The sequence below is a fragment of the Ruditapes philippinarum genome, unplaced genomic scaffold (genome assembly GCF_026571515.1).
Source record: "Ruditapes philippinarum isolate M1 unplaced genomic scaffold, ASM2657151v2 ctg2606_1_1_1_1, whole genome shotgun sequence".
Lineage (NCBI taxonomy): Eukaryota > Metazoa > Mollusca > Bivalvia > Venerida > Veneridae > Ruditapes > Ruditapes philippinarum.
Window position 1 is genome coordinate 129015 of NW_026856467.1, and position 21203 is coordinate 150217.

Genomic DNA, 21203 nt, shown 5'->3' on the forward strand with positions numbered 1-21203 from the left:
GTTAATGACGGAACAGCAGACTATATTTACATTTTCTGATCAACACTTATCGTCATTATTGAATTGATTATATCTTTAAGGTCAAGCCCTTGGTTCATTTCTGTCATATCGAGGTACATCATTCCCTTTATAACTTATTAGAAGAAACAACGGTGGAAAGTGAAGATAAAATGCTGTTGTCATCCAATCTAACGTCGTAGAGCATGTTCTTTAAAATCGTGAAAAGACCATACCATTTGCATAATAAGTTAAAAAGCAAGCCTGGAAAAGACAAAGGATGGTATTCACACCGACATGAAGGGTGTTAAATTCTTCATCAAACTTCTTTCATGGTTAAGAATTTCTTATCATGTTATAATATTTATTTAAACTACACAGTTACTTCTGTCTGAATTTCTTAACGAACTTGGTTTCAAGTACACAAACAATCAATCAAATCAAATATAAATAGATCTATGGGAAATTACTAGGTTGGAAACCGGGAGCTTGTGCTGGACTCCCTGTTGTTGACTGGACTTCCCTGACTGGTGTCGTTCGGTAGTTGTAAACTCCTCGATATGAGGCCTTGTCAATATAAATTAGTCAAGAACCGGATTGGATGTGTGCAGCATTTTGTTTGCACGAAGCTTGTCTATTCATTTGTTCCTTGGCTTCCATGTATGATCTTATTTGAAACAGGGATAAAAGGGATCTATACAGATACACTATTAAATAACAATTTAAAATATTTAATTCAAAAACAACAATTCTTTTTAATACCATAAATACTTAACAGCTAAACAAGATATTCTCCTTTATAAATTTCTGACATTCTTGTAACTCAAAATAAATCTTAACATGAAACATATACATTGTACATGTATATGTTTTGAATTCTACAATATTTCACAATGTAGCTGCCAAAATGAAGAACAAATATGAAAAATGCCATTCCCTGTTAAAAGAATGAAAGACACATTTCAAAACAACAGGAATGCCAAATCACAAGTATGTGCCACATTCTCTTCAGATTTATACATGTGTAAACATTTCACATGTTCTAAATCTATCATTACAATTTAATATAACACATGTTTGCCCTTTCTACTACCAAATAAAATATGAGCCACATCAAGACAAAACCAACATAATGGGTTTGCAACCAGCATGGATCCAGACCAGCCTACGCATCCGCGCAGTCTGATCAGGATCCATGCTGTTTGCTATCAGTTCCTCTACTTGTAATAGAGTTGGTAAGCGAACAGTATGGATCCTGATCAGACAGCGTGGATGCGCAGGCTGGTCTGGATCCATGCTGGTCGCAAACGCACTATGTTGGTTTTGACATGACGCGGCTCAATTATATTCATTTCTGAGAACTTATATGCCTATAAAATGCTGTTCACATTTTTTTCTTTTTGAACTTTTCTACATAAAGCAATTATGAAAATTTCATAAATGCTCTTTATATTAAGTTTTATTGACCTCATAAAATCAGCATGGTATACAGAATTAAGCTTATAAAGATTGCCTTATTCAATGACCTGACAATTTTAATGTCTCATAGTTACTCAAAATACATAAAAAACAATTCAAAATTTTAATATAATAATTTCTACATCAATCAAAAAATGAAATGTGTCTATGAACTTCAAACACATTTGTTTTGTAATCTAATAAAGTCTAGTGTAGCACTTTAGCTACAACAAACTAGTCACAATTTATAAAACAATTCATTAAGAAATACAGAACAATATTAAAATAAGTAAATCATCAGTTAAATTCTAAAAAAGAGATTCAATAACCACTTTACTTTTTTATATTTAATTTTTTCATCTATTACCCACCCTTAGCTTTAAAGCCTATTTCTTATATCATGTGTAACTATACCATTGAATGAACCATAAAACTAAATTAAGACAATAAATTTTACATTTGAGGTTTACAATAATAGCTTTAATTTTATCTTTCTGGACTACAATTGTCTGTCTTTCAAAGCCTTCAATAAGACTTAGTATAGATCACACAGACAACTAAACTTTGCCATAAATTTCACACATACTTAACCTCCACACATAATTTGAGCCGCATCACGACAAAAGCAACATAATGGGTTACGTTGGTTTTGTCGTGACGCGGCTCATTTGATCTATTTCCCATTTGTTCCAGTGTCTGTAAATTACCGGTAAAGATCCAATATACTGTCTTTAGCTTTGTCTGTTCTAACTTGTTCTGTCTTTATTAACACCAGGAGGCAAATTATGCTAAAATCGCTGTAATATAATCAATGTGAGACTGTCTGCTTGTCTGAACTTTCCTCAATATATAGCTGCATCTGTGAGAAATAGGAGAAGATTCGATGACAACACATAGACAGAAAATTAGGAACTTTAAAGATATATTAATATGCTCAAAATTTGATATTTCAAAATATTGATGACTGCTATAAAGTCTTCATGTAAGTTTGAATAAAGAAAATTAAACTTGAGAAAAATGTTTTTAATTAAAGTAAAATTATTCAAGATTCAAGTAATAATTTACAAATAAGTTAGACAACTTTTAACAGCCTCCACTGAGGTTTTTGACAGGACAGGACTAGAATTTTTTTCGGAGATTTTTGAACAATTTGTCGTAGGGATAGACCAATGATTTGTGTGCAAAATTTCAGATCATTTGCTCATTATGTCTGGAATAACTATTGTTCAAATGTATTTGTAAAAAATGACGAAATAAACCCTTGTAAAAGCTAGATAGAATCACACAAAAATATACCTTTTAATTTTTTGTCTAAGAAGTTTCCTTTAATATATTTTCCAGATTTTTTCCATATTTTATTGCCAATGTTGATCCACGGAAGAATTTAAAACTTAAATGTTTTGTTACTAGTGGACCTACGTGGAGCTCCTTTAAAATTTTATATAAACAAACCAAATTTTGACAAAATGAAGCAAAACTACCTTGAGCATCTTGTTATTTGTTGTTTTTAATGGCAGCAATACTGGATCTTTTAACTGTGTTTGTTTTATATCTGCAGGTACCCATGATAAATCCTGCACAAAACAAATGACAGTGAATTAAGGTAACAGTATTATATTAGTACACATGTACTCATACTTACCTAAAAAAATAGCATATAAATCTGATGCTACTAAGAGTACTTTTTTGTTTATTCATTTTATTTACATATAAAACTAAAATAGAATTGCTTTCAAGTGAAAAGGGATATGTATTGCTTGACAAAAATGACCTAAGACATTTAAATATTCAATGACCTTTTGCAGGTTATTATCAGATTCTGAAGTAAATCATACAGATTTTAAAGTAAGGCACAATGGTACATGTAGAACAAGCATAACACTTGCCTTACTAGCCTCTGAGACAAAGTTGGTCCAATTTAGGAAAAAATAGAAATTTACCAACTGATTTATCCACGTATGCTACATAATTTAGAGAAAGAAATAATTAGTTAAAGAAATCTGTAAAAAATGGTTTTGTCAAGTAAACAATTTGAAAATCAGTGTTAACAATCACATTATACTTACAACTAGGCCATCAGGCTGTAATTATGGATTAAAGTAGCAGAAAACTATGCTTATTGTGTAATGTTAAGACAATTAATGAAAAAACTCCCTAAAATTAATCAATCTCAAGTCAATATCTCCAAACAAATACAGCTACTTGAAAAGCAAAGCTAAACACATACAAGGGAGATAAATGAATGTTGCACAAGAAAGCAAAGGTATGCCTGTACAGCAGTTGTCTCCCATTACAATTTACGAATTTACAAACTGGTCTATTGCTCTTACAATACTGAATTTTAACTTTCCTAAGTATTTTTCTTAATTGTTTCATAGCACTTGGCTTACCTCTATAGTTTTCTGCTGTATAAATTTGTCAGCAGTAGATTCTTTTGTATGGACATGCACAACCCACGAACATTCTACAAAATTTAAAATAATACTTCCATTAACAAAAAAAGGATTACACTCATTTCACTACTGTATGAAAGTTACAGGTAAATCAACTAATTTCAATTTATAACCATATAAAGGCATATACATATATAAATCTGACCTTGGCTGCTTGATTTAAGACTGTTTGATCCTGAAATCCTATAAATAACAAGCACTTGATAGTATTGCGGGCAATACAGTAGTCCCCTACCGGTCCCTCAAAAAGTTCTTTAATTGTCATACACTCCTGTGTATTGCCATTTATAATGAATTTGAGGATGAAGTCTGTATTTGAAAATATCGACCACAAAACATAATAAAATAAGTTTGTCTATATCACAGTAATGTGTTAAGTTTCCATGCTTAGTAAGGAAATTATGTTTATACAACCTTGTCATATTATTACGATGTGGGATTTTAAAGTAAATCCTATAAGGAATGAAGAAGTTGGAGTGAAAATACCAGTTTCTCAAAAAAAAATCTAAGTTCAAGGGGGACATAATTCTGGAAATAGTCTTGCTAGAGTATTTAACCTTCTCAAAAATGTCGAGTGATAATAAGAAACATATATATGAAGTTTGAAGTAGATACATTAGGAAATAAAGAAGTTATTTAAAAAAGACAACATTTTTTCCCCTAAAAAATCTAAGTTCAAGGGAGGTAATACTGATATTTTTGTGCTAGAGTTATAAACCTTGTCACATATGATGTGGTTGATGACCAGAAACTTATATTTAAAGTTTGAAGTAAACATCTTAAGAAATAAAGAACATATAGTGAAAAAGCTGAAAAATTTAAATCAGAAATCTTGAAATTCAGGCTATTTGTTGCCATAGCAACCAGAATTTTCAACATAGGAAGAAAAGAAAAAGATGTGCATAATCTCCAGACTGCCATCTACCCATATTTCAAGTTTCATAAAAATATTTTCAGTACTTTTTGAGTTATCACTGGATCCAGTTTATGTGTTAAATTTGCCATATTTTCAGACTATTTGTTGCCATAGCAACCAGAATTTTCAACATAGGAAGAAAAAAAAAGACGTGCATAATCTCCATACTGCCATCTATCCATATATCAAGTTTCATAAAAATATTTTCAGTACTTTTTGCGTTATCGCGGGATCCAGTTTTGTGGACGGACGGACTGACGGACTGACAGACAGACGGACAGACAGACAGACGGACGGAGGGTAAACCTAAAGTCCCCTCCGGTTAAACCAGTAGGGGACTAATAAATTGACTTTAGCAAACTCAATAAATAATGTAATATACAAGTGAATCCAGCATTTCCCTACCAGAACCATTCTTTTTGCTAAGAATCTTAAAGATATGGTGAAATAAAATACTGGTTGTATGGAGATAAATATAATTTTATCAGAGTCTAAAACTTATTTAACCCTTGTCACATTAAAAATCTTAAATGGACTTGTTCATATTTTAATCTAGATAATACCATTTATCATTTTGAGGGAAAATTTCTAAGTATTTACTGACTGAATAGCAAACAGTGCAGATCATGAACAGACAGCACAAATGTTTTGACTGATCTTGTCTACACTGGTTGCATGAGTAATATATGTTAAAGCAGGCTAATTCATATTTCCAATATCTGGAAAAAAAGTGATCCCTTGGAAGCATTAAATTTTTATTTATTATTTACTTTAAATCCAAGTCTGATAGGCAGCACATTTCTCCCATGTTGTGACAATACACTAAAAATGATAAAAAAATACACACACCCTGAGGTAAAGGTCTAAGTTGAGTATCTGCTATATTTAGTTTAAGTAGAAATCCTCGTAATGCATCTTCTAGACGAAACAAGTAAGGATCGTCCCTGAAAATGTATAGGGAATATTACATGAATGAGCTATTTTGATGGTTTGTATCGCTCGAGTTTATTGTGTAAAGTTGAAATCTCACAAGCTCTTCAGGCAAATGGGCAATTAGTAAGATAAATGAGATCATCTTGAAAAATTAATTCAGTATTTAACCTATACAAATATAATATTCTATTTATCACAATCCCAAAATAAGTAAAACAGCTTGTTTTCATAGACCTGCTTAGAGAGTGATCATTTAACATTACTCTATGCTATTTTTATATAATGCAAGTGACATCAGATCAAAATATGCAAGGCTATGCAATAACAATTTAACAGAGTCGTAAAAAACACACAGATGTGTAATACTGTAACCCAATTTATATTCGCGAATACAAATTTTTCGCATTTTGCCAAATTCGGACATATTCGCGAATATTAATTTCCGCGTTTTCTTGATTTCCGAAAAAAAATATTCGCGGATTGGAAAGTCCGATTGGGCCGTAAAATCCATTAGCCGACTATTAATCTTTAATAGTTGAGGTCATTATTGGTGTCTTAAATTGGATTACCAATACGCTAGCCTTATATTGTATTGGTAAGTGAATTGTGATCACAGAACGTGATTGACAATAGGCCTACTAGTATTTCATAAACTGTATTAAAATGTGGATGTTTCTTTTGATTGCTATATTGACATAGAGTTCTTTTGATATTTATAAAATAGTAGCAGTTTACTTAGTTTGTGTTTTTATTGCTTTATGGCAATATTCATAACAATTCATTACTTCCTAACAGGTGTCCGTAAAATTCGAATATATCCAGTCAAGTAGCTTTGCATGAACAACATTTAAAATAAAAAATTCTCTCCGATTTATTCGCGAAATAGTGCGGACTTATTCGCGCAAACAAATATTCGCGCTTCGTGGCCATCCGCGAATAAAGCGAATATTAATTGGTCGCGATTATTCGTTGGGTTACAGTAACTGACTTTAATAAATGACTTCCTATTACAAAATATAATCTTCCAGGGCTCTCCATTGACACAGGTATCTGGGTTTTGACTCATGAAAATCAGGAAATGCACACATTTGCCCATGACAAAATCTGCACAAGAGTCAATTTGCCACATGAGAATTTATAGCTATGCATCAATTATTACCTTCAATCCACTCCTAATCACCTATAAAATCCTATTATGTTCAAATCAGACTCATTAAAAATGTCAACAGGCCATTTAAGTTGTGTATTGTGATTATTTATATTATCATAATTTCTTATTTAATGTTAAACCATACCTGTCTTCTGACCCTGAGGCTCCAAGTTCAAAAACAAATCTTTCCACTGGATTCTGTGATTGGTCAATGACTACAACAGTTACCATGGAAACATCACCACTTGCAACCATGACCTTGACACTTTGAATGACCTTTGATATGTAGTCTGTAACATCTGGGTGTAAGCACATCTATCAAAAATTAAGGGAAAAAATCTGTTTCTTCAAATTCAATATTCAATCTAACATGTAACTTTTCTAGCTGTAATTCAGTTTAACCTTTGACCCCATGCGCATATTGTGAAAAATGGCCGTTTTCATTGAAAAGCCTCCTGTAACAATTTCCAAGTGCTATAAAACTATGAAAAATGCTTCAATACTGATGAACCTTGGCACATATGTTGACTGAATCATAACCTATGTAACAACATGCTCAATCTTAAATTTCCTGTTACCATGGCAATGGGGGGACGTCTCAAAATTGTGAAAAATCACTATTTTGCATTGATTTTTTTCCATCAAAACTGATTTCAAAGTGCTGCAACTTGTAAATGCAATGAGATAGAGTAAAAGGCTTTTCAGCGTTGGTTACACGTCACCTTAAGATTGACCTGAGGCCATTTTAAGCCTGGCACATGTCCAAAATTTTCTTGGCGATGAGGGGGACTACCGCCCCCCTTCAACCCCCCCCCAAACAGTGGCAACCCCCTGATGTATTATTCTGATGGGGGGCCAAAAAAGTGGTCACTTTTTAAACAACATTTCTCAAACGAAAAACAGTGTTTAGGGCCTTAATATGGTATTTTTCACTGTTTGAGGCCTTAAAGGGGGGGGGGGCGGACAAAAAGCCATCAAAACACGTCTATTTAAGGGAAAAGGTTAAGGTTGTCACTTTCATTACTGTTACATTGTCACTTTCATGAGCTTACATCATTATTTTTTTGCTGAAAATTTTAATTAAATCAGATATCATAGCACAAAAATTTTGCATAATTATTTTCAGGGTAAGAACAATAATTATGTGCTTAATAGGAATTTGAAAACTATTTTGATTTTAGAAAAGTTTTAAATTGAATATATACTTCAAAGTTTTGTGTCATAATTTACTTGTATGTTTTATCAATACAATTAATTTCTTTTTATAACAACGCTACTGTATTCGCTACAGAAAAATGTCTCTAAATGCATTAACAAAAAATGATGAATATATCAACAATTCAAGAGTCAGTCTAAGCTTTAAGGTTTTATAATATAATGATGTAGCATAATCAGTGTAAATACATTGATAAATAAATAAGTTGAATTATTTTATATCAATTATTGTCAGCCAATCACTGCTTATAAATTGTACCACATGACCATCCAATATATTTCAATGTTGGACATCCATCTAATATAATTATCCTTTATTGGACAGTTGAGTGCATTTGACTTTTTCTATATAATATCAATGATAAAAGCTGTTAACAACAAAATTATCAACATAAAGTTAACTAATGAGTGTGAAAGTATCTTGGTCACATTTTGTGTTTCCTCAATAAAATTTAGATATATAGAATAAACAGATACAATACAGGACTATATTTGGACTAAATTCACTTGTACACAGCTTGAGGTACCATGATATAGAAAAAAGAGATTATTAAACTTTTAACAGACACAATACCCGATTATATTTGGAATTGTACACTGCTGGAAGATTCCAATATATTGCTTGTTAAATATTGTTCCACCAGCCATGTTTTTGTCCAAAAGTATCCTGCCTTGTACAGTTTAATGATAAAAAGGTTTAATTATTTCATGATCGTTGAACGAATTCTTCTTCAATGTATTTACACATTTTTATAGATCTAAAAATATCTATTTCTATGATACCTGCACTGGAACATTGTACTTCTTTCTACGCTCAAACAAACCACATGGATAAAGTTTTCTGCTATACAATATGAGGTGGATTCCAACTTCAAGAAATTCAGCAAAGATGTCTGGGCCAACTTCAGTGATGAAAAACAGAAAATTAGAAACTGTATTCATGCACAGGAACTTGAAATTCTATCAATATTAATGATAATATCCAAAATATACCCCCTATACAGTATAAATAAACACATTACGGAAATGAGTGTATCTTCAAAAGTGATGATTTTATCAAAATAATACACCCATTGACAGTCTCTATATGAACTAGGTAAATAACCGGGGTATATCGAGTGTTTCCCTTAGCTTCGAATAAAATCAATAACTCTAATGCAAAACAATGCAAATTTAGCCGTTTTTAAACCGCTAGTTTGGGGCGATTTAATGTCCGATTTAAAAATTTATTGCACCAATGAAAAGCTTGTGATCTTAGCTTCATCTCGTATAACTATATATTTCAAGTTTTCAACACATTGAACCTACCACAAGTCAGACCATTTTACATACGTTTTATACAGTGAGATACGCAATCGGTTATCTTTACTCGCAATTCTACTGATAAGAAAAGCCTGTCGTCTGTGAGTTCGGAAACTGTCAATCTGTGTTTTATCTATTAACGCAACTTATTCATAAAAAAAGAAAAAGGATTAACAGAAATATTTGCAGAGCCAATATCAACTTATGGTACATTCCTGTTTTAAAACTTTATAATATACTTTTCCCCAGAATGGAATTAGTGATCTGAATCCTTAATTAATTCACTGAGACTGAGAGGTGACTTAAATTTTGATATCTCATGAAACATGAAACAACTGTATTTCCAAAAGACGAAAGTATAAATATTGTGTAGTTGTGTGCTGAATTATTGAGTGAATTATGTGACATCTTTGTATTGGGCTTTGTGTTAAAAATTGTGTCAAAGACTTTGCTTTATTCATAAAATTCTTAATGAATTTGGAAAGTGACCAGGTAACAATGTCTAACTGAGTTAGTATAGAGATTATTTAAACGGTAAAAAGTTTTCTTAGGTTATGTGGATTTGACAAAATGTCATAACAAATTACCATAATGGAAATATTTTGAAAAAGTTAGCGTTTATCATTATGCCTACCTTCAGTTTTGTTTTCGTCTTTATTCGCCATTACAAATGGTGTTTCTAAACAAAAGGGAAATAATTTGTGAATTTCTCCAGTTTGAAAAAAAACCGTCACATTACCGTGTCGTACCGTAAAAAGTGCCGTATCGTAAATAACCAGGTTTCAACTATACACATTATTATCATGATGTTTTTTGGGGGTTTTTTTTGTTATCTATGTTTGTTTGTTTGTTTGTTTGTTTGTTTGTTTGTTGTGTTTTTATATGTACTGCATTTATTTGGGTAAAGTCTAGTGTACACCTTTTTTAAAATAACATGGTTTATTTTTCTGGTCCTCCGGGATCATTGATCAAGCCGTTGCTAGGAGGCGTGAGGGATGTTGCACATTTTCATTATCCCTCATGTACAGACTCAATCAAACCGAGTCTGCAATTCTCTTGTAATTTTGTTGTATGATTAATGCTTCCGAGGGATCACTTTGTTTCCGGATTTTTATACTTCACAAGAGCAGGTGTCAAGTGCTGTGTGGCAGCTGTTAAAAGTTGCCCCGTACTTCACTTCAGTGTTGTTATATTTTTCTGGTCCTTCGCGATCATTGATGCAAGCACTATTAAGTGTTGAGAATTGAGTAACGCTCAAGCCGTTGCTAGGGGTGTGAGGGATGTTGCACATTTTCATCATCCCTCATGTACAGACTCAATCAAACCGAGTCTGTAATTCTCTTGTAATTTTGTTGTGATTAATGCTTCCGAGGGATCACTTTGTTTCCGGATTTTTAAGAATTAGTATCTAAAAATCATACTTTTTAATTAAAATATATGTAATTTCAGTGCCGTTAAATACAATATAAAAAGAGACAAATCATTGTGTCTAAGTTGTTTGAAGACAATTTTGCAAGCGCATGACCATTTTCATTATAAATATACTTCAAAAATAAGGAAAGAATAGGTCTAAAAATGAATGTATATAGGGATCGACCTTTGATATATTGGGTCATCACTTGACCGACTGTGCTAAATTGCGGATGTGACGAGAACCAACGCATTCATCTAGTGTGCTACTTTCCCAAACATTAGTTATATACTCCAGATTAATTCTCGTAAACTATACGGACAGAACCGAAGTGGGATCGAATATTTAAATGAATGCTTTAATGTTTTCATAACTGACAGGTTAATAAAATTAGACAACACATATACCTGTTTTATTTTCCATTTGGTAGATCTACCATATTTGAGTAAAACTAAAAAACTAAATCTGTCCATTCAACACATATTTCTGGGACAAAGATTATTTTTTTGCCCCATCATGATAGGTCTACTCAAATTTTATGACATGTCATCTGGTTTTGTTCTTTTCCAAACCAACATAGTGCGTTTACTAATTTTCGCTTAGGTAGGGTAACGGAGAGAAAAAGATGATCTGATTTTTTAACGAGATTGCCGAAAAGTATCAATCAGTCCTGTATTTACAAAGACAAATATTTGGGTCAAAGTCCATTGATAATGATTCTGATGTTTTACTTCTATTTTCACGTTTTCTTTCATCTTGTATACATTTCTCGTCATATCATGAACATGTATAATATCTATTTTGTAGATTGTTTTCCTTCACAAAAAAGTAAATATATCTGGAAAAAATATAATCCCTCGAAAGCATTAAAAACAGCCAAATTACATGAAAATTGCAGGCTCGGTTTGATTTGAGTCTGTACATATGTTCTAGATAGAAAATATATTGGTATCTCTTTGAAAGGAATTCAACTGTCAAAGGAGAAATATATATCATATTTGTATTAATGAAAACGTGTTATAAGATAATTAAAAGCCATGGAGCACACTTTCTTGTAAGTCATATCAATTTAATGCTTTACTTCCTTTTTTACAGTGATGTGCAAATGTTTTAAGAAATCAGACGGTTGTCCCGCGGAATTGAAAGAAGAACATCTAATGGACATGTGCTACGATAACGACATTATTCCTTGTTGTGATGATGGATAGTTCTGCATTACGTCAGCAATATTTGAGCCGCGTCACGACAAAACCAACGTAATGCGTTTGCGACGAGCATGGATCCAGACCAGCCTGCGCATCCGCGCAGTCTGATCAGGATCCATGCTGTTCGCTTACAAACCCTATAACAAGTAGAGAAACTAATAGCGAACAGCATGGATCCTGATCAGACTGCGCGGATGCGCAGGCTGGTCTGGATCCATGCTTGTTGCAAACCCATTATGTTGGTTTTGTCGTGACGCTGCTCATATATTAACAATACGATATTACAGAATATTTTATTTTAAGTATGATAAATGGCCCACGACAGCGGTACTATTTAAGCTGACTGGTCAAAGGCTTATGTCACACCCTTATTCAAGAAGGGAGAAAGTCAATCCAGCAAATTATATTCCAATCTCTGTATCATGTAATCTTTGTAAGTTTCTGGAACATAATTATATTACATAATACCAAACCTCTCCTACTGGTCAACAATCTCCTATACGATCAACAACATTATTTCAAAGAAAGGTTCACGCAAAAAAATCATTTCGCTGTTCTTCCATGTTTTTGTCATCGAGTCCCGGTGCTGAGCTCGAGCCTGTGGCAAATATATATGACTCCAGTGACTCAAACGAGACCGGTGTCAGCAATTATATATGCAGCTCGACTGAAAAAAACCGGATCGTCTGACTGATTGGCATGTATGACGATAAAACATGCACTTTAAAACCTAATTGCTTGAGCATTTTACTGCTCATATCTTTTTGTCTTCGTCTAAGAAACGCTCAGATGAGCCCAAGTCCACCAAAATGTATATATACCCACGTATACTGTAAGCTCAAACGACTCCAACGGGACCTAACTCTGTTCGGTTTGGTTGATGTAAACCCGATTTGTTATGCAACATAGATACTATGTACTTCACAATTATTATTTCAGTATTTCGTTTTAAAAAAATACAGAAGGACGGACTGGGTATTTGTTAATTTATATACGAATGTGGGATAAGGTTCCGTGGCCAAGAGGTCAGCGTTTGTTTTGTTTTTATTTGTTGTTTTTTATTTGTTTTGGTTTGTCTTTGTTTTGAATTGTTTGTTTGTTTGTTTGTTTGTTTGTTTGTTGATACCTTGATAACTATACTAGTTAATTTTTGTCTGTACATTTGATACTTACCTCTTGAGATATATATGATACCTTGGTTAGTATACTAGTTAATGTTTGTCTGTATATTTGATACTTACCTCTTGAGCTATATATGGTACCTTAATAAGTATACTAGTTTATATTTGTCTGTACAGTATACTAGTTAATATTTGTCTGTACATTTGATACTTACCTCCTGAGCAATATATGATACCTTGATAACTGGATGTACATTTGATACTTACCTCTTGAGCATTATACGATCCTTGATACTAGTATACTAGTTAATATGTTAAGACAAAATAACACCTCATGAGACAAATTGTAACTTAAGATTTATTTTGTTATATTTGTTTTCTACATCTGATATAATTTATGTAGTTAATGTAAAATATTTCTAATGCATTTCTTCTTACTATATGAACGATGCTAAATTGGATATACTATTTTGTTAATATGTATTATACTCGTTTATGTATATGTGTAAATATGTTATGCTCTTCAATATTGGAGGAAATAAAAGTATTTATTTTCAGTAATTATTAGTTGCTCCGTAAGTGAACGACAACTAATATCGGACAAGTTTTGAATAAACCAAGACACAAAAAAAAACCCTGTTTATTTATGTTTCTTCTGAACACATTATTTAACTTTAATTTTATATACAAATATAACTAATTCTAATTGTAATTGGTGGTAAATAATAATTCAATTTAACAATTTTATAATTAAACATTAACCGATACATTTCGAACGGGATTTCCTTACGTATATATTTCATACACGTGCACTCTTGTCATTTTTGTAATATCACTCACCGTATCTTATGATGTTATTATATGTCATATACGGTCTCTGACATATGTGTATTACGAGTTTTCTAACAATAAGTAATCGCAAACAATTAAATGCGTCGTAAAATAGTGATATTGGTGTTATAATTGATAATAATTATTGACACCTAAAACAAAAGAAATCATCTCTTATATATTTTAACAGTAATTTTGTGTGGTCAAATGTATGCTTTCCTATTACATAAATCATAGGTATGGATTGTGTTAAACTTCCTGTCTAAAACAACAAAGAAGCCGCTTTGATTTCCTTGTAATATAGATATATAGACTACGTACTAACAATATTCACCATATTGTAGAGTGTGACTTCGCCAGTGTACTTTACTTTCGGTATTTGGCTGAAATACGAAAATGTCCATCGTTCTAGTCACATCGCCTCATCTTATTTATTCATTTCAATAAATTATTTATTTATTTATTTATTTATTTATTTATTTATTTATTTATTTTATTTATTTATTTATTTATTTATTTATTTATTTATTTATTTTATTATGTTTATTCTTTTTTTATTATTTATAATGTCCATCGTTCTAGTCACTTCGCCGCATCTCTTTATTTATTTACTTTTTTATTTATTTATTTATTTATTTATTTATTTATTTAGTTAGTTAGTTAGTTAGTTAGTTAGTTAGTTAGTTAGTTAGTTAGTTAGTTAGTTAGTTAGTTAGTTAGTTAGTTAGTTAGTTAGTTAGTTAGTTAGTTAGTTAGTCTTTGGCGTGGGTTCGATCCCCGGGAGATGCTTTGGTAGTTTAGCTCGGAGGAAGGTAGTCTAGTACTGGTGTAACTCTCCAGGAACGATGGTTAGGAAACTACCCGCCTATGTGACTGAAATACTGTTGGGAAAATGCGTAAAATGAAATAAACAAGCAAACAAACAAATATACAAGTTATAAAATAACTATAATCACTCATTCTCACTTAAGTACAACATTTCATAAATTCTAGAACTGAAAAATGAATTTTCTTGTATATTAAAATTTTATTCCGTTCCAAAATTATAAGTATCTCGACATCTTAAATATAAAATATTACCAGTACATATGTCCTAGATTTTTCCCTATTACAGGTTTTCTAGATAGAACCAGAAAGTAAATTTCGTCATTTTCGAGACACTGGTCCTTAAATCTGTGCATATGGTATGGCGATTTTATTTTGTCTCTTGAAATAAGTTTTCTATCATCTATTTATATGAACATCTGGAAATGAGAATCAATCCTTGAACTTACAAAAAATACATCTCTATAAAAACAACTCATGGAAATGCAATTTATATCGAATATGCTTAAATCTCGTTTTCAAAATGAATAACCTTACAAAATCCACAGGTCCATACAATGGACGAGTAAGAAAATGTGAAAATTACTGACGAATTCTTAGAAGTACCTACTTATTTATTATTCAATTGTCAAATGTGAAATAATTTACATCATCTCATATATTGACAATTTATTAAGGACTCGTAAATGATTTTTCAATTGTCCCGTAAGTGACCCAGTCTCCAGATGCTATGGATTGACAGAAAGAAATGTAAATACTTTGAATTATATATTTATAATGATTGAAGATTAAATTATATCTATTTATGAAATGGAGCAGATATTCCTTTGGCAAGGTTGGGCTTTATTATCAATATTTAATTAATTGAACTGAAAATAGTAAAAAAATGAGTAAAAGATCGTGTAAATGGTCTTAGAAGTTCAAGAAAATTGCTAGATTTGCATAAAATCCAAGTTAGTGTTAGTGTAGAAAATCACTGTTTTATAATTTTCTTTCGCTCTGGTCATTTACGGGACAAGTCAGTCTTATTAATATTATCTTATAATTGAACTGCAAAACAATGTACAGTATGTTTGTTAAAACATATATTAAGTATCAAGATAAATTAAAATATTTTATATCAAGATACATGAAAAGTCATTGTCCATTTAAATGAAACATCTATGAAAATGTTATAAAGTTTTCAGGATGTGTTTAATTAAGGACAAATACTATGTAGTTAACACCATATCTGCTCCGTAGAACCTTCTATCTTAAAATTAATACACTATACACCAATATTATTGCATTTACATCGATAGACGCGAATTCAAAATTTCCTATTACTGAATGAATATAACATTTATGGGACAGTTCAGCCAGATACGGGACACGACTGTTTTTATGTTTACTTCATTTTTGTGATAAAAGTATAAGTTTGAATGTATTCGTATATGAAAGTAAGTATTCATTGAACTCTATTATGGTCAAAAACGTCTGAATACCAATTACAATATCAAAATTATGATTTTTAGAAGCTATATGCAAGTGAAAAACAAACTTCAGATGCGTATGTTTCAAAAACATGGATACTTATTTGTTTTCGTGGAAGAATATTATTCCAACAATACCAACGTCCATTAACAAGTTAAAATAATTCAACAAATTTAGCAGAATAAATCACAAGAGAATGTTAAATACGGTGAGTCCCGTAAATGATTGGCTCGTAAATGTTGAAAAATTTTGTTTGACAAGGGAATTTTATGAGAAATTGTGAAATGGTTTACATAAATGACAGAATATAAGCAAGACAAATATCCGCTCTAGATATCTGAAGTACTATAACATTGAAATAATTGAAAATATATTGTAAAACGCATGGTATTGATGAGCCTCGTAAATGATTTTCTAAAAATTACGCTTGTAAAATCCAAATTAACGTGAAATCCTGAACAAAATGGTTACACAGATACTCTTAATCTTCGTATTTTATGTGAACTTTATTACTGTAGACTTAATATTGCTATTGAAATAACCATTTATAAGTTACCATGTATAATTAACATTGTTTTGCAATTAAGACTCGTAAATGATTTCGACTTTGAAGACAAGCAATTCAAATTTGATTTTGAGAACATTAATTTTCGTAATATCAAAAACAGTTTTATATGTCAAAATCTGCAATAGAATAACGAAAATAAGCTGTAGTTACTGTAAACCACGACTTTTTGTACGACGATACGTGCAATGAAACGTACTTCGATTTAGTTGAAGACATGCTGTTTTTCGTACCACTTCCTTGCGAAAACGATTGTCACTAGCAAAATCAAACCAATAGGCTAGTAAATTTGCGCTCAAATTAAATCTTTGATGCAGTTCCAATTGTTAAAACATTTTACAAGAATGTTCGGGCTTAAATATCTCCACAAATTTTCATAGAACATTGAAGACATGGAATGTCGTACTTAAGTGAGAATGAGTGTATACGCTCGTATTTTGAATATTGCGCTGAAATAGCGTATGATTGTAAAAATAGCTGACTAAGCGTAACTTATAATTGTTGTTTTTTTTATTTATATATAAAAAACAACAGGCATTTCCCTCCTGTATTGGTCAATTGGTCAAACAGAGTTCATACGTATTTTTTTCCGGAAATTCGCTAGTTTTATGTGTAATATGACATGTATTGTAAATGAAGGAAAGACGTTATGACATTAGTGTAAGCATAACATCTAGCCTGATCTGTTTCTAAGTTTGAAAAAAATCCTTGGGTGCGATCACTTAAAGTGACATTATGCCCATCTTAAGGTATATAGTGAGTGAACAAGTGAGAGTCAAAATTGAATTTTAAATTTTACCCTAAACATTTTCCAATATAATGTGTTGGTCAAACATCATTTAAACAGTCAATCTTTTGAAATATAAAGTCAATTCAACTCAACTTGACAATGAAAATAGGAGCATAATGTCACTTTAAAGTTTTTACTGACCTATCGACACTTGAAATATGTGAGGATATTTTAAGTGACCTTATGAGTCAATAAAAACAAATTAAAATCGAACTTAAAATGAAGCAAAACATAAATAATATGCTTGATATTATGTATTCAATGTTATAATATATCCGAAAAAAAATCGGAATGTTGAGTTAAAAAACTTTCCAGTGCGCTACCTGAAACTAACCAGAACTAATCAATCTTTGATATATTGATAATGTTTGAACACGTTTTTTGTAAGTAACCAGAACTGATAAATATTTATATAAATATTTAATATATTGTTAACTTTTGGATTCGCTTCCGGGAACTAACCAGTACTGATAAATCTTAAATATATTTAAAACTTTTGAGTCCGCTTCCGGTAACTAACCAGCAGTATAGTGGAACCCCATTGTATCGTGCTATTCATTGTATCAATCTATTTACAAATCTTTCGATTTTTTTGCAAAATGCAGTAGCTACTGATTGCTAACATTTACAAAAGTGTCACGAAAATCTTTCGCATTTGTTTTGTGCCGTAAAAACGGTCAAAAACAGGTTTCCAGTACCGTCAGACTTTGTAGATAATAAATGGACTTATAAATATTGTGTTCTTATTAAAAACACATTTACTGTCTGTTGAAAGTGCCTAAATTTATGCTGACATTTCAAACAGACATCTTTGATTCTAATTGACTGAAAAATGTAGCTTAAAGATGGGTCAGACTTCCAAAACTTTGACTAACTGAGCGATTCTCACAATGCATCGATATAATGGCGTGACCTAATTCTTCAACCTGTTTGACATATCTGTAAATAATCGTATATTCCAAAGCTAAAAACTATATATCAATGATGTTTGCCATGTAATATTTTTGACAAAAGAATCAAAATAAATGATACAAAATAAAGATTCAGGGAAATTTAATGTTTTTAACTGCAGTTGTGATTTATGGGTTAATAGATCGATACAACGGGGTTCCAGGCTACTAAAATCTTAATATATTGATCTGTTTTGAGACCGCTTTCTTGAACTAACTAGTACTGATCAATATATACCTAAATAATAAGTTACCGGGTTCCAGGGTATTGTGCTAAATAAGGTACAAGTATTTGTTTATAAGTTTAATGATGGCGGTTAAATAAACACATTTTCTTATTATTTACTCTCAAATAATAATAAATATAAAATCTTTCTTTGTTTTCTACATGTTTATTAAGGTCAAAGAAATGACTGATATCATAATTTTACCACACATAAGTTTGTGATACTTTTATTTTTCGATAATCCGAGGCATTCCTGGTCAGCTGTGAAACCAAATAGTCGGTGATTTCCAGAATCATCATACTCATTATTTTACTAACTTGACTGACTGAAGCAAGTCAACAACAAAGGTTTCACACTATAATTATTTTACTAAACACTTAATGATTTAAAAAGAAAATTGAATTTCAAAATGTCCAAAATGCGTACGAGATAGGATAGTTTTCTGTTTCCAGCAATATTTTTCTTTTACTTTTTTGATAAGGGAACTGTTATTATACCGACGACTTTATGTATAACTATCCATCATCACAACAAGGAATAGTGTCGTTATCGTAGCACATATCCATTAGATGTTCTTCTTTCAATTCCGCTGGACAACCGTCTGATTTCTTAAAGCATTTGCACATCACTGAAAAGAAGTAAAGCATTAAATTGATATGACTTTCAAGAAAGTGTGTTTTAGTTAACGTAAGTTTGTGAAAAGAATTCTATGGCTTTTTATCATTTCACATCACGTTTTCATTAATACAAATATGATATCTATTTTGCAATAGAAAGTTGATTTCCTATCAAAGAGATACCAATTTTTTTCTATCTATAACTTATATACAGACTCAAATCAAACCGATTCTGCAATTGTCATGTAATTTTGCTGTTTTTAATGCTTCCAAGGGATTATTTTTTCAGATATATTTACTTTTTTGTGAAGGAAACAATCTACAAAATAGATATAATACATGTTCATCATATGGCGAGAAATGTATACAAGATGAAAGAAAACGTGAAAAAGAAGTAAAACATCAGAATCATTATCAATGGACTCTGACCCAAATATTTGTCTTTGTAAACACAGGTTTGATTGATACTTTTCGGCAATCTCATCGTTTTTACTCCGTCACCTTACCTAGCGAAGGGTAGTGTACACTCTTAGTGTACAAAAGAGAAACATTCGACCGATGCGCTGGAGAGTAGGTGGTGCAGCGACAATTGTAGGATATGATTTTTTTAAAAATCAATGAGATTTACTATTCTGAAAATTAATGCTAAATTTCGTTTAGCGTAATTATTATACTATGCTAAAATACTTACACTTAGCTGGTTGTTGCACATTTGGTTCCATTTGAAAGACAAACTTCACTGGTGGATGCATCGTTGTCGGGGGACTCATTGTTCCTCTAAGGATCTGTAGAGCTTCTAGTAATTTCAACATTTCAGCTGCTTGTGACGAATTCTGTTGTGGCTTTGGTGTAGGTTTTACTTCTAAGAAAACATTAAAGTTGATTGGCGCATGCGCATGGTTATGTCTTCCTTGAGATGCATTGTTTAGACGTTTTTTATATGTTGCGTTATTGAAATTGTTTTATTTTTCTTCACATCGCTTACAGTCGACTGATTTGAAACGTTATTTTGGACATTACTCTTATTTAGATGTGCGTTTTAAAACTCAAATTCACAGTTCCTGGGGCAAGTTTGAAAGCGTCTGCTGTTGCTGAAAATAGTCGTTCTTTTTCAGGATTACTGGTTCCAAGTATTGCCTGTAGAATAAATTGGCGGTACTGTTGTAGCAGAATTCGGCTTGTTTCCATGCATTATTATGCAAATTTGCAGCTGATCCCATAGATTTCTGGGAGGACAGAGATGGAGTAGGCGTTACTGAAGGTTTGGCTGTAGTTTTAAAACTGTAATGACCATTATTCATGTATGGTTGTTTCTTTCTTTTAGTAGATCTTTAGACTGTTGTGAGTCTTTTGACAATAATCTAATACCAGGCCGACGCCCGTTCCTGGTTTGTTGAGATATTATTTGTTCGGATCGTGTACGTTGCCTTCCGACTGAACCCGTCTGTTTGTTATTTTTGGTTTGTGACTTAATACTGTTACCCGTTTCGGAATAACTTGTTTGTACAGGTTCATGTGGATTGCCGTGAGAGTTACCAAATTTCCTAGGATGAAACCAATTCTTAATATAGCTCCCACCGTTGACAGATCCTCGTGCTGACGGTGTATTTGGTGGACTTGAAACAATTGGTGTTGGATGAGAAGATTGTGTTTCTCTGTATCTGCTCCAGCGGTTGTCTCCATACCGGATTTCCAGCAGAAGTATTAGGAGATGAGTTCCACAAACGCATGGGCTTCAGGGGACGTTTAGGGAAATTATTTGTT

At 31.8% G+C, this 21203-nt stretch overlaps 1 protein-coding gene across 1 annotated transcript; it reads right to left on the reverse strand.

Moving 5' to 3' along the window:
* Window positions 1–2099: 2099 nt before the first annotated feature.
* LOC132746658 (mitotic spindle assembly checkpoint protein MAD2B-like) lies at window positions 2100–10150 on the reverse strand. The gene is made up of 7 exons (XM_060735879.1): window positions 10059–10150; window positions 8906–9024; window positions 7053–7222; window positions 5674–5768; window positions 3846–3919; window positions 2937–3029; window positions 2100–2314 (listed from the first exon to the last, which is right to left on the reverse strand). The coding sequence occupies exons 1-7, from the start codon at window positions 10087–10089 to the stop codon at window positions 2264–2266; spliced, it is 633 nt and encodes a 210-aa protein (XP_060591862.1). The 5' UTR covers window positions 10090–10150; the 3' UTR covers window positions 2100–2263.
* Between the last annotated feature and the right edge of the window lie 11053 nt (window positions 10151–21203).